General features: G+C 39.5%; 1 protein-coding gene across 4 annotated transcripts in view; it reads left to right on the plus strand.

Moving 5' to 3' along the window:
- Positions 1-14,478, plus strand: part of PHKB (phosphorylase kinase regulatory subunit beta) — a 136,323-nt gene that overhangs the window by 116,586 nt on the left and 5,259 nt on the right. For all 4 annotated transcript variants that reach the window (XM_081030706.1, XM_081030705.1, XM_081030704.1 and 1 more), the window contains 3 exons: positions 1,472-1,674; positions 12,192-12,326; positions 13,192-13,321. In XM_081030706.1, the coding sequence (XP_080886832.1) occupies positions 1,472-1,674; positions 12,192-12,326; positions 13,192-13,321 (468 nt within the window). The remainder of the gene's footprint in view (positions 1-1,471; positions 1,675-12,191; positions 12,327-13,191; positions 13,322-14,478) is intronic.

Here is a 14,478-nt window from a genome sequence, read left to right on the forward strand (position 1 = left end):
GTAGTATATCTGAAAATACAGTTAATTCTTCTACATATGAGCGCGTGAGAAGCTTTTGGAGATCTCTGAGGGCGCTAGCACCTGACACTGGGAGGACAGCGTAGAGTCAGTTCTGTCCATTCTGCACACGATTCAGAGGGGACTGGCAGCCTGTGATGCTGAGACCCTGCTCCCCACATTATGGAAGCCTCGGAGGCCTCATGAGGCTGTGGCTGGCCCACTGCTCATCAAAGCAACTCGTCTCCCCAGGAACCAGCCGCGTACAGAGCGGGGTGAGCCTGGGAGCCGACAGTGCCGCCTCAGGTGCATGTAGTCCAGGGACTGACTGCGTCTTCCCCTCTACAACAAAGAAACGAGAACGGAGCATTCAAAGTGGGCATCCACTCATTTGTGAGAACTGAAGTAGTTGTTCTACAGAGCACTTTCAGGTCACCTCGCGCTCTCTGGAATGAAATAATGGTGCAGTCGCCATTGCTTCGAGGCACTGGTGTGCCTTCTGTTTGTTTTCTTCTTTACACACTGACATGTTAATAAAAGTACTCACACTTGGACTGACTGGTTGGTACCACTTGTCATGTGATAAACCAGCAGTTCTCACTTTTCCCTCCATCACAAAACTGGGGCAAAAGACGCCGTGTTCTGCTCTCGCCCCTCTAAACACAGGAGCCGTGGTTGTGCTTTTCTGTTTTCCTGCCTCGTTTATAATCACGCACTGTACGTGGACGGGGGAGGGAGACAGGTAATGAGGGGGACGGAGGTGGCGCAGACCCCGGGGGAGGCAGAATGCCAGCACAGAGGAGAGGGACCCGAGTGTTCCCCTGACAGCTCCCAGCAGCACTTCCCGCTTTGAATTTCCGTGGCTGTCACTGTTGCCATCTCCCTCTGTGCTTTCTTGTTTCCCGGCCTAGTGGGCAGCCCTGTTGATTCCCCTCCACAGGGATCACAAGCGTTTGAGCACTTACTGTGCCAGGAAAAGTGGGGGCTGCACTAGAACTGTATGACCTCATACTTAACTTTGAAAAGGTTACAGTGTCGTTAAAGAGCATGCAGTTCCACCTGAGAAACTGCAACAGAAGTGAAAAATAATGCTCTCAAATACTAAACTGTGCAGCCCAGGAGCAAAGGAAGACGATTCGGTGTGTTCTGGTTTCTCTGGGGGAGATTCTAGTACTAAAGTCACTCAGAATAATTTCATCTCAATAGTTATTTATATTCTGCCCCTGCTTTTATCCACTCACCTCCACTCCCGGAACTGGGACCCTCATTTTAGACCAGACTGTGGACCATGATGAACTCCGGTGGGAGTCATGCTTTGAAAGCCATTTTAATAAAAATCAGGAACAGTTATTCTACCTAATTCCCTAGCTCACATAGAGTAATTTCAGCCTGCCAGTTATCCCGAGCCCTGAATTTTTTTCTTTTATCTTTCAGTAGCTAGGAAATTTTTATCATCAAATTCTGCCGCTTACAGGTAACCCTGGGTGCCTTTGGGCACGAAGAAGAGGTGATCTCTAACCCTTTGTCTCCAAGAGTGATTAAGAACATTATCTATTCCAAGTGCAACACCCACGATGAAAGGGAGGCGGTCATTCAGCAGGAGCTGGTCATCCACGTGGGCTGGATCATCTCCAACACCCCTGAGCTCTTCAGCGGCATGCTGAAGATCCGGATCGGGTGAGTAAAGCCCTGCGCGCCTGCGCAAGGACAGTTGACCTAGTTGTCCTCCCACAGAGTTGGCCCTGTGGGTGAAGTGCTGCCCCAGGTCTGGAGGGTATTCAGGAAAGTGCACCGTCCCCTGAGTCACAGAGGCAGCACTTGGGGCGTGAAGAAATGCCCACTAGTGGCCTGAAAAAAATCCTCCTGTTTGCTTAACACCCACATTAGATGTCTTAGTGAAGTAACTCTGTTCTCTGCTAAACTCAAAGTGCAAGGGTTTAAACAGCTGCATTACGTGAAAATAAAAACCGAAAACACAGAGCACAATACTTATAAATATTCCTATAAATAAAATGTAGGAGCCATAAGAGAAGAAAGATTTTCAGTGAAACTGGGTGTCAGGAGGACACACTCAGGTAAAAATCGGATCCTTTGCAAATATTCTGCTGTATCCATTTTCTATCCAAATCTATTTTTTAGTCATGAAATCGGAAGTGTTCTATTTTGAGAAGAAATTGAAAGTTAGGCTCTGGTGATCTTGAAGCTTCTTCAGAATTTTGTGAGGCTGTGTGCAGGGCCGGTTGTCCAGGCGCTGGCATTCAGGAGCACTGAGTTCAGTCCTCGTGCCTCCGACCGTCTCAGTGACATGAGGTAAATGTCTAGCCTCACTTTCATACCAGCCTCATTGTGTTATGTGAGATGAAATGGGATAGTAGGTTTAAAAAGTCTATTGCAACCAAATAGGGTATAAATGTTACTTTTTAAAAAAATATGTTTTTGATTGCGCAAGGATCATGTGATATGTTCTAATTGTCAGAGTCAAATAATACCTGAGATTACAGTTCCCCACCGTGTGGAACCCATCTGGGGTTGTTCCTCCAGCGTTTGCAAAGGATGTGTAGTCTGTCCAGCCCAAATACTATATATGTGGATGTCTGTGTGTGTGTGTGTGTGTGTGTGTACAAGGGTATAGCTTGCTAGTTGTATAATTGGACCATCAGAATCTTAGCTATTTCTGTTCTACTTGATCCTTGATTGCTGATAAAAGTCTTAAAATTTTCTCATAATTACGGATTTGTCAATTTCTCCTTGCATTTTTATCAGTTTTGTTTTATATATTTTTTAAGCTTTGTTTATGTGTATGTTACTTTATAGTTTATATCACTATATCTTCCTTTGTGTCATTATTGCTTTTCAACTTGAATTCTAAAAAAAAAAAAAATTTTAACATCTACATAATATAGAGAATAGTATAATAAAGCCCTGTGTCACCTAGCTTCAGCAGAATTATCAGAAGGTCAATCTTATTTCATTCATACCCCACATACTACCCACCCACCAACCCACTGGCACCCCTTCTAGATTTAAAGTAAATCCGTCATGTCATTTAATCTGAAATATTTTATTGTATAGCTCTAAGAGTTAAGAACTTTTAAAAAACATAACCATAATAACATTACAATGTATAAAATATAACAATCAAATTATTTTCTGTCTAATATAACTGCCCTGCCTGCTTTCTTTTTCTGTTATTAGCTTAGTATACTGTCTTCCATCCTTTTACCATCAATGCTCTTTTTTCATTTTGTATAGATAGGTCTTTTATATTCAGCATTTAGGCTGTATTTATTTTTAATCCAATCTGAGGTTATCTTTTAATAGAAATATATATGTCCTATTTGTGCCACTTAAAAAATATATTGATTTATTCCTGCCATTTTATGTTGTTTTCTATCTACCATGCTTTCTAGTTACTTTTTACATATAAAAAACTAGTTGCTTATTTGGCAGTGTCTGCATACCTCTTGTTTCAACAGTTCTCATTCTAGGGATTTAGACATATTTCATGGCAATCTTGATTGTTTGAAATAGTGAAACACTGGAACGACCAAGATATCCATCAGTAGGAAATAGTTTAAATAAAGTGTTATAGCCATACAGAACATTTATAAAGTTCCAACATAATTTAAGTTGGAAAAGCGTTGCAAATGTATTATTCTATTTTTTTGTAAAAGAGCAATAATAATACCATGTCTGTGTGTGTGTGTGTGTGTGTGTGTGTGTGTGTGTGTGTGTAATGTATATGTAGAAAAGTATCTGAAAAATATACATAAAATTAATGTCAGTGATTTTCTCTAGGAGATTTCTATTTTGTAAGTGACATTTTTAAGTTTTATTTAAAAATTTTTAGTTGAAGTTATTTTACACACTACTTGCCTTATTTCAATTATAGTAATATATTTCAGGTGAATTTACCATTTTTTTATCTCCTCTTTCTTTTGATCAAGAAGTGAATTCACTCTGCGTAGAAGCTGACCTTCATTTTTATCCCTTAAAGTTCTTCCTTTCAAAGATTTAGAGTTATTCTGAATCAATTGTAAGAACTTAGAATCATACCTGATTTGTTCGGTCTCTGTTTGCTTTAATATTTTCGACTCCAACCCTTCCCGACATATGAGGATACAAAAATGGGTCTTTTATATGAGTCGTCTCTAGATGAAAAGAAATGTGATTCTTTCTTTCCGTACAGGGTATTAAAAGTATTCTATTGTCACAGACTCAGGCTGTGAGGTGTAGGTTATAACTCTTCCAAAACACACTCTTGTAACAAATACTCTATTCAGGAGAGACTCTGTAAGCCATAGTCATCCTTGTAGAAGGTTAAACAAAGCCTATGGTACAAGTTAACAGTTTCCCACAATTTGACAATGTTGTGTTTTTAAACCTCTGGCAGTTTTTCCTTAGTGCTTATTCAGCATTTTGGGCTAACTTATGTTTTCTCAAAAATCCAATGTAATTTCCATTTTTGAATTCAAATCTGACCTGAAGCTTCTTTCTCTTCATGGTATGAAGTATGTGTAGTTTATTCTAAAAGTAGTTTTCTCCCTGAACATACTTTATATGTTCATTGCCTTCTGTGAGAAATAGTATACTTAAACTATGTCACCTAAAATAGAAATGTCAGGACAGCAGCATGTGACGTAGTATTTAATTATAGCAGACAGCTTGCCATGAAGAAATTTGCCATGAAACTTTAATTATTCACTGTTTTGAAACTCATCCTGGAATTAATTGTGACATTATATTCCCATTGTGAGTATTAACAGTATCCCTGCCCAACTTATAATGTGTATTTTTCTCTTACATGGGACTCACAGGGTCACCTCTAAACATTGGGACATTTTTAGTTGTGGGCAAGTCTCTCTCTCTTTTTTAAAAAAATAAGCAGTAATTTGTTGAAGGACTTTACTTCTGCTAAAGATAGAGACTAGATTCTTACTATCTGTATCAGTGTTTAGCTCCTAAGAAATGCTCGACAAAATTTGAAAGATTGTTTAATATATAGGTATAAGTAGGTTCAGGTATCTTGCTTTGAGCTAGTGATGGGGAATTTAGGGCAGAAAAAAGCATGTTTCTGTACTCATTAGAGAAAGAAAAAATGGGCCCTATTAATTGTGATAAATGCACTTGGTTTGTACAAGTCACGTCCTTCAGGAAATGACCAAGTTAAACAGGGCCTTGTTTATATGAAAATCCAGCCATACATCTAGAAGGCAGAAGGATGCAGCACTTTTCTCCATTTATTGATTAATTAATCCGATCAGAATATGGTACAGGTTGCTCTGTAATGGTACCTCTCTAAGGGGACACACATATGAATAACGTGGTTATTGCACTCAGAAGCTCACTGTAGTCAACCATTTCCTCCATCAACATAACCACAAGTATTATTTATTGAATACCTATTATATTCTATGTATTATTCTAAGTATTATTTATTGAATACCTATTCTATGTGAAAAATACTTCACATGGTATCTGATTTAGTTCACACAACAGCTTTGAGGTAGGCACTAGGACCCCCATTTTAAAGTAAACAGAGTCAGAGACTAGATGACCTATCTTAGTCAAACAGTAAGCGAAAAAACTGGGATTTATACCCAGTTTGGGCTTGCTACAAAATTCTTGTTCTTCAACCTTTAAGTACTTTGTGTTTCTTTTCATTTATGTATACTATTGCTATTTTCTCCAGAAAATAGGCCTTACTGTTTATTTCTAAATTGTTATGACCTTTATGGTCCCTTCTACACGATTTCGACTTATGACCATTTCAAGTATTCATGTAGGAGCTGTGATGTGCATTGGCCCTGGATTTTTGTCTTTTGTTTGTCAGATCTCCCATCTAGAGTTGTTGTTGGTTATCCTTGCACAGTGCAAGGAACTTGAGCAGTTACAAGGTAACAAGCATAAGAAATGCGATTTTGCACTTCTATTCGTCATGAGACCAAGGACATGGGATGATTTGGAACTGATTCTAAGTTAACCCCTTGTACACAGCAAGAGCTGTATTAAGATACTATGAAAATTCAGCAAGTTAACTAACTTGCCCAAGGTCACAAAACCAGAAATCAGGATTTGATCTTAGTGAATGACTTCAGAGTTCATGCTTCCCCACCCCCTCTTGCAGCTCCCTTGTCTATAAAGTAAGGAGGCTGTCCCTGCTTTGGCTTCCTCATTGGATTGTGGGGATTCTGGGTAAGGAATGTGAAGATGTTTTGCAAAGGATAAGACTTCAACAGCTTTGTTGGGACGTTTGGTAATTTGAGGTCCTCCGCCTGGTGGCATTTGGAGAACAAGTGCCTCTGGGGATTTTGTTTTCTACACCACAACTCACAGGACTCTGTAGGAGGAGCCTCCCCTGCTGCCAACAAACAGACACACTTACTCCAGTCCTCCAGTCCTAGATTCGCAACGGCCCTCTTCTCTCACAAGACACATTCACCCTGGAGGTATCCCTTTCCGCCATGCTGATCCTTCTTTAGAGCCCAGTGGAATGATCCCCACGTGTTTCATATAGAAAGCTTGACTTAGAATCCCTTTTGGATTCTCTACTGCCATCTGACATGGTCTTACCCCTCCGTCACCTGATGGGACCTCTTGAAACGCATGGCAGACTCTAAAACCCCCCTTACCCTGCACCCACAGTGCTCTTCCAACAACATTAACAGAGAGGCTTTGGAACCCTGTTTCTACCCGAGGGGTATCAGAGAAGTGCCGTTATTCTGTGTGTGGGGCTTGTGATGATGCCCATCTGAGAAGGAAGAAGACAGTTTTGTATCTTCTTAATAAATATTGTATTAATAATCATCCGTCCTTAATAAATTTTACTTCTTAAGTGAATGGCTTCCTTGAATGAGTACTGCCAGCAGCAAACACAGACCCGGTGTGTTTCTTTACAGAATTTACCTTCAGCTAGTCCCTGGAAGGTTTTAGTTTGCTTAAAATTGGTGAACTAAGTATTTATAGAGTCCTTGAATGTCCAATTTCTTGAAATTGTTGAACTTATTGCTCTCCTAAATCACCTCTTTGTGTGTAGCACAGTTTTAAAGGGGGGCAGGGGATTCATAAAATACATTATTTTTTAAACTTCCTTATAATTTAATTAAATGGTTTCAGACTCATTTATATCTGACTTTTGACTGTTGTTTCTCTTTTTAAAATGCACATTATGATTAAAGAGATTGACAGTTTGTTCGGCTTTTGACACCATATTCCTCCTGAAATGCCAAAACTCACTAGTCTGGGTGATATGAGAAATATGAACATTTATCTTAGTCATGGTGCATCTTACCCAGAATCCTCCCGCACTGTGTATGCTTTTATCTCTCTGGTTTAACCTCTGTCTCTCTCAGGTTTTGAGGTTTTTAAATTTATATTTACATCACCCACGACCTCAATTGCTTTAAGCCAATATCACCATGTTTCTTTTTTCTTTTTTCCAAGGTTAATCCTGCCAATACCATTTCTTCAACTTTACTGATCTCAGGCACTCCAGTGAAGAAAATTAACCTGCTCACAGGAGTGGTATTCTAGTCTGATAGTGATTTGATTTGCTGTCTTATTATTGATTTGTGTTCTGGCTTTTATGTTGAAATAGATCAAGTTCCTGACAGGCTCATTACTGTAAAGATCTCCAATCAACTGCTCTCTGCTCTAGGTCTGTCAGTCAGGCTTTTGCGGGAGATAGCCCCTGAGGATATACATTATCAAGCCTTTCTCATCTCCGTTTTCATCCTGCCAGCACATCCCCTGCAGGCAGTTCTGATCCCGGCGTGTCTTGCCTTCTGAGTCCCATGGCTGCTTCTGTGGACCACATCGCCAAGGCTTAGAGCAGGCCAAGGTGCCTCCATGTCACGTGGCCATGTGACACCGCCTGTGTAGCAGAGGCAGAAGGAGGTAGTGCAGCTCTGAGTTCATTCGCATGGTTTGGTGCTCTTCGAAGGTCTTTGCTTTTGACATTTGCTAGGAGGTTAGGAAGGGAGATGATGGAGCTCGCCTACCCCTGTTCTCTTAGGATGAGATCGAGGTCAAGTGGAGTCGCTGTTCTCCAGTTGCAGAACAGGAACCTCAGTTTGCCTTATCAGATTGTCTCCCTCGCTGAGTTAATATGAATCCCATCCCATGGCTCAGGGAAATGCTTGCCCAGAGTCATTTATTCACTTGTTCAATAGCAAACTTGGCAAATTCTTCTCAGTATCTTGAAATAGCCTCAGATAATTATTAAAAAATTGTTTCTTGCTATTGGTCAGTGCTACAGCTTTTCTTTTCCTTTTTTTCCATAAAATGTCAGCTATTCTGGTTTACCAGTGATGTCAGATTTCCATGTACTTTATATTTCCCTCCTTGATTGGGGCGTCTTGCAGAGAAAAATGCCGATACGTACACAATGTGCTTACTAAACTCCCAACGAGAAAGTTTTTTCTGGAAGGATAAGCTTATTCCCAGGACTGGACAGGAATGAGTCCACCTCTTCATGTGTTCCCAGCAGTGCTGAGGAATTAATTGTCCTCAAGTCAAATCTTGATGCTTATGAAGGTTGATCTGGTCAGTCGTGCGTATCTGCTACTTTCTCATTTGCTTTTCGGCAAGTAGAGCATATCCCTGGTTCTTTAGCCAGGCTGAATTTATAAGGATCTGGTCCAAGCACAACCTTCCTTCTTTTGACCTTCCACATCCACTTGCTTTCTTTCTTTTCCCATTTTGCATGAAGTGCTTTTTCATTAGAATTGTCAAAACACGTTTGGTGACTATCAGCAGGATGAGGGTAAGAAGTCAGATTTTTGCCATGCAAAGGAATTAATGCCCCTTTGTATTAGTAGTTCTAAAAACAGATAAAAAGTATTTGATTTTCTTGTTACTCAGTTGGTGATTTTCTTTCTCCAAGTCTCAGACTGCTAGAAAGTGGTTCATGTCTAAGGCTATTTTGCTGTTTTCAGTTTAGTCTTTGGAAGAATTCCATGCCAGAAAGATTAGCTTGGCCAATATTTTTCAATGAATAAATGTATTTCAAACCTGACTGATAAGTTGTATTCATTTGAGCTCAAATAAATGAAAACCAGTCACCTTCTTTCTTTGGTGGCTGTTGAGTACAGTGTTTTCTATAATTTGCTCACAGAACTGCTGAGATTTTGTGTATAGAAGGAAGCCGAGAGGAAACGTTTAGATCTCCAGTGATATTTGTTTATGGCTTGAAGATTTTAAAAGGTAAATGTGAGAGAGTATGTTTAGTTTTAATAACTCAAATTTTTGGAAGACCTTAAAAACCATTTTAAATATATGTTAGAAAAGGATACATCCTGAAGTTAATTGGAATGGCACTTTCTTAATTAACTCCAAGACTTGAATTAAAAAATTGGATTGTCTTCTTCCGTCCTGAGTCAGAAATGTCAAATAAAAGGAGTTTTCCAACATTTTTGTGACTCCCTTAACATACATTGTCTTATTTGTTCCTGAAAATAATTCCATAAAATAAGCTGAACAAAGATAGTAATATTCTCATTTGAAAAATAACTTGCCAATGAGGCACGGCTAGGAAGTGACAGAAGTGGTATTCAAGTCGGTCTTTATTGTTTTTGCTTTCCATTGTGAAAATGTTACAATAGTTAGTAATAGAATAATTTGTCAAATTCCCAAGGGTCCATTATTTAAATGGCATAAGCAATTGTTAATAATTTACATTTGCCATATTTGCTTCATCTTTATTTTTTCTGTAGTATATTTTAAGGCAAATCCCTGACATTTTGACTTCTACCCCTCAATATTTTAGTAAGTATATATCTCTCTAAAAAAAAACATTTTCTTAATAATGACAATACTATTATCACACTCAACAAAATTAGTAATAATTCCATAATATCACCTAATGCCCAATTCTTACTCAGGTTTCTCTGGTTGTCCCCAAAATTACTTTTTAAAAAATCAGGATGACAAACAAGGCCCACAAATGGCCTCAGTTATGTCTCTTAAGTCACTTTGCATTGAAAACTCCATCCCCACACACTTTTTTTTCATGCCATTGGCTTGTTGAGGAAACCAAAAGGCAGGTTTTTAGATTTTTAATTTAATGTTATTTCTACTATTCTAAGCTGCCACAAGTGTAAATTTGTAATGTTAAGTAAAGAAAATAATAAATAGAAGACAACTCTAATCTGTAAAATTAAAAATAGAATGTTTTTATTTAAAGAGAGGTCCATGGAGCAATTTATTGGAAGCGAAATGTTGCTCCACCAGCTCATGTCATAGGACCTTTCACATCAAAGCATCCAAAGCAGCGATAGCCTGTGACTGTCAGGCTTGTATAACATTTTGAGGAAATACAGTTAATAATAATGAGGATGACCAATTCTAGTTGTTGGCAATAACGTAAGTTTAGCCTAGTTTTCAACTGATTAGAGAAGTACAGATGGTAAGTCTTAATTCTGTCACAAGTTCTGTTGTCGCTTATGTTAGGAAGCTCACATTTAATTGTATTGTTTGCAAATACTTTGTCATCTTTATTGTCCTTACACTGAGCTACTATTAAATATGGATGATGTACGATCAACGCTAATAGTAACTATATGTATATTTAAAAATTATGTCCCGTCTTTGTGTATCTCTCATACCTCTGTAACCTAGCTCAGTGTTTCACAACACATATTCTGCGGCTGACTGGCAGACTAGTTAAGTTCCTAACTCCAGGAATGGCAACAACAAAGAATAGGGAAGAAGGTGGGAGAAAGCGCTGAGAGTAGCCTGAGCAGAAGATGGTGAGAGCATGCCGGGCGATAATACCTGATTGACGTCATCTCTGGGGAAGGCCTAACACATTTCGTACCATCTTTTCCATCGGGAGACCTGAAAGTCACCCCATGAGGGGGCATCACTGCTGTTTTGCAAACCAGCCTTGGCAGAAAGAAGGACTTGAATCTTTTGATGATCTCCACCCCACTTTTTCATCTCTGTACCTGCAATAATAGCCTTGCGGGTTGTCTTTCAAGGAAGTGTATCAAGAGAAAGATGCTGATGTATTTGGGTGTAGTAACGTGGCCACTTCAATCTTCGTTGCTGTCACTAGATGTTTCTCCCAGTGGGCTGGGCTGCACAGCCCCTCTCCTGGAGACGAAGCAGCTTGGATGAACCAAAGCACATTCTCTCAGATGCTGAGCTGCACTCTCTGTTTGTTATTCAGTGTTCACCAAAGGATTTAGGGAGAAAGCATAGGAATATGCTGGGTAAAACTAATTCCCTAGCTTTTCCTAATGGTGTGTAGCTCTGGTTCCCTATGGCTTGGTATTATTTCTAGTTTTCTTTGGTTTGCATAAGCAGTTTATCTGAGTTCTTTCCTCAGGATAGAGTAAGTGAAAGATATGAGATGAAACTATGAAAATACTTATTAAAACCTTCTCAGATTAAAGAATAAAATTACACATAAAATAATTAAATATTTTAGGCATTTCTAGGCATATAACTACACCACCTTGGAAAATACCATACACACAAATAGTACTCCATAAACGCTTGCCTAAATAATTATATTGAAGCTCTTTCTGTAATAAAGAATTGTTTTATGAATAGCATTTAAAGATCTGTTAAAGAATAGATTCTTGCAGAATAGGTACATAAACTGCATTTAAATATCTATAAAGAAGAGTCTTCTGAAATCTATTGGGTAAAGTATATCCTCTAATATACGAGTATAAGTTATAGCTGTGTCCCTTATTTCAGAGGCAGGTACTTCTCTGTCCCCTGTAATCATGGAGGAATGACTGCAAAGTGAGGGAAACAGGTGAAAAATCCTTTTCCTTCCTAGAAAAGGAGCGTTTACATTGTAAGCCCTTTTCTTACAATGAATCGTTTTTATCCCACTTGTCTTTGCGTGTATCTATTATTAAGCCAATAATAACGTGGTCACTATTTGTGTACAGTGTACTCTCACGCCAAATTGGTAGAAGCTCATTTGGCAAGAACCGAGGTTCTAAGCCTCCTTTCATTTTTACTCTCTAACCTCTTATGCAAGAGCAGGTCTCATTTTTAAGAGTCTGATCATGTCACACAGTCTTGACGGAAGTCGTTAGCTCAGGGGTTTCGAAGTTCGGTGGCCTTTTCTTCAGCGCCCTCTGGAAGGGTCAGTGCTGTTGCGGGCAATGCCGTGAGCAGCACAGGTGGCTTTGGGTCGGGGGGGTTACTGATTCGCACTTCCTGTTTCATTGCAGGTGGATCATCCATGCCATGGAGTATGAGCTGCAGATCCGCGGCGGAGACAAGCCAGCCGCAGACTTATACCAGCTGTCACCTAGTGAAGTCAAACAGCTCCTGCTGGATATCCTCCAGCCGCAGCAGAATGGGAGGTAAGGAGGGTCCTTTGCTGCCTCCAGGACACGCTGGAGTCGCAGTGGCGTCATCACTTTGCTATACATAGGAAATAGGATATTAATCAGAAATAAAATGCAGCCGAGTATCAGTGTTCACTCTACCAGATGGCAGTGTGCCCAGAGATACTAATGAAAATATCTGTCTTCAAGTGTGATTTTCATTGATTGCAATTTCATACATTTTTAGGTATGGTTTGTATTTCTTAATTTTTATTATTCTGTGCAAAAAGTAACACTTCGTACCACTTTAATCAGTTCCCTCTCTGAACTTTTGTGGCACTCGCCACCTCCTCCCAACATTTTGACCTAAAGCTTTTGGTTTAGCAATGTTATTTAAATATGTTGTCTGTTACTCTGTCTCCCTAAATAAACTGTAAACTTCTCCAGGGCTGAACCCTTTCATAGATTTAACTTGTGCTAAAGTTAGAATAAGATTAAAATAAATACTTGTGGATTGCATTGAATTGAAGAACTGTTTTTTATTACAGAAAAAGCTGTAATATAACTACTTAGACTGCTCCTGTGTTTTTAAATGGAGCTGCTTTGCGTATTAAAGTCATTTGATCACATGGTGAGATTTTTTTAACCTTGTAATTCACTAGACAATAAGTTTTGCCTGTTACACTCTTTTAAATCTGGGAGATTTTCTCCTTTCCTGCAAGTTACGTTTTCACTGTGAAATATTTAGTAATCTCTGTAACACCTGGAAGAATAGGCATCATTGACGGGTTTGGGCTATTCCTGCTCACCCTGTTGGAACAGTTAATCCATGTTGAAACCCCCGCTTTCCACCAGAACTCGCTTGCTTCTCGGTTCTGAGGCGTTTTCTCTTGGTCTGCAGATGTTGGCTGAACAGGCGTCAGATCAACGGGTCTTTGAATAGAACCCCCGCTGGGTTTTATGACCGGGTGTGGCAGATTCTGGAACGCACGCCCAATGGCATCGTTGTAGCAGGAAAGCATTTACCACAGGTACAGCCCCACCTGTTCATATCAGTGAACGCGACCTGAAGAAGCAGAGAATCCTTTTCTCTCTGCATTGCAAGTAACCTGGCCGCTCATTCATTTTCTAAGAGTGTTTAAAGGAGGGGTATCCAGTTCCCTGAAGGGAGGAAACACTGGGAAATAATCAACTGGACTGGAAATATTGTTTTCCCAATCTGAGTCACCTTTATTTTTTTGTTTGTTTCCTTCTACACAAAAGCCTTTTCTTCTACACGAAATTTTGCTTTAACGTTGTATTTAATCAAAAATTTTTAATGACTGTATTTCAAATGCTTGGAGGAAGCTCTGTGTGAAGGAACCACATGACCAAACCTTTTGGCCAGCAAGCTGTCCTTTGTATACTCATTAGTGAATTCAGGGGTTCCTATGGCATTTCTATGAATGGTAGTATTCCTTCACCACCAAGTGCTGCTGGCCATTGAGGGGGACCTCACACCCAGTAAAACATCCACTCAAGAGACAGAATGAGATCAGGCCTCAGAAGCAAGGTGACTCAGTAAATGCTGTGAATAAGGAGATTACTGTTTACAATTCGCATTGACTGAAAAATGCAGTCACTTTTTAGGTCATGAGACAATCACTTACTTTACTTGAGATGTAGCTTTCCTTTGGTCCAAATGAATCAGTGCCCCCTCCTTAGGATGGTTTCCCACAGTATAGAAACTGGTCTGCTTCTTTGATGTGATTATATTTTCCTTAATCCTGGCGTCTAAATGATTCCACTTACGCACAAACGTGAATGACAAGGCCTTTTGGAGATGGAGCGCTGTATTTGTTTCTAGTGCTGAAATGCCAACCATATTATTTTTGATGCAGGTCATTCTACAAATAAAGCATTCTTAAATACTCACACCTATACTCATTTTGTTTATATGTCCATGAACTATTTCTGGAATTACCACAAGAAATTGGTAGCATTTTTTTCTTTGCCTTTTGGAAAAGAAATTGTGGTCTGGGGTTACGGGGTGGGTTTTTCACTGAAAACCCTCCTCTTTAACTTTTCAAATTTTGAACTATGTGAATCTATTACTTGTTCAAAAAATTGAATCAAAAATGCAAAAAGTATTCCCTATTCTGTTTCCAAACTGGGGCGTAGTTTTGTTTGGTTGAAGTCCTGTGACCTC

This window comes from Rhinolophus hipposideros, assembly GCF_964194185.1.
Source record: "Rhinolophus hipposideros genome assembly, chromosome: 21".
NCBI lineage: Eukaryota > Metazoa > Chordata > Mammalia > Chiroptera > Rhinolophidae > Rhinolophus > Rhinolophus hipposideros.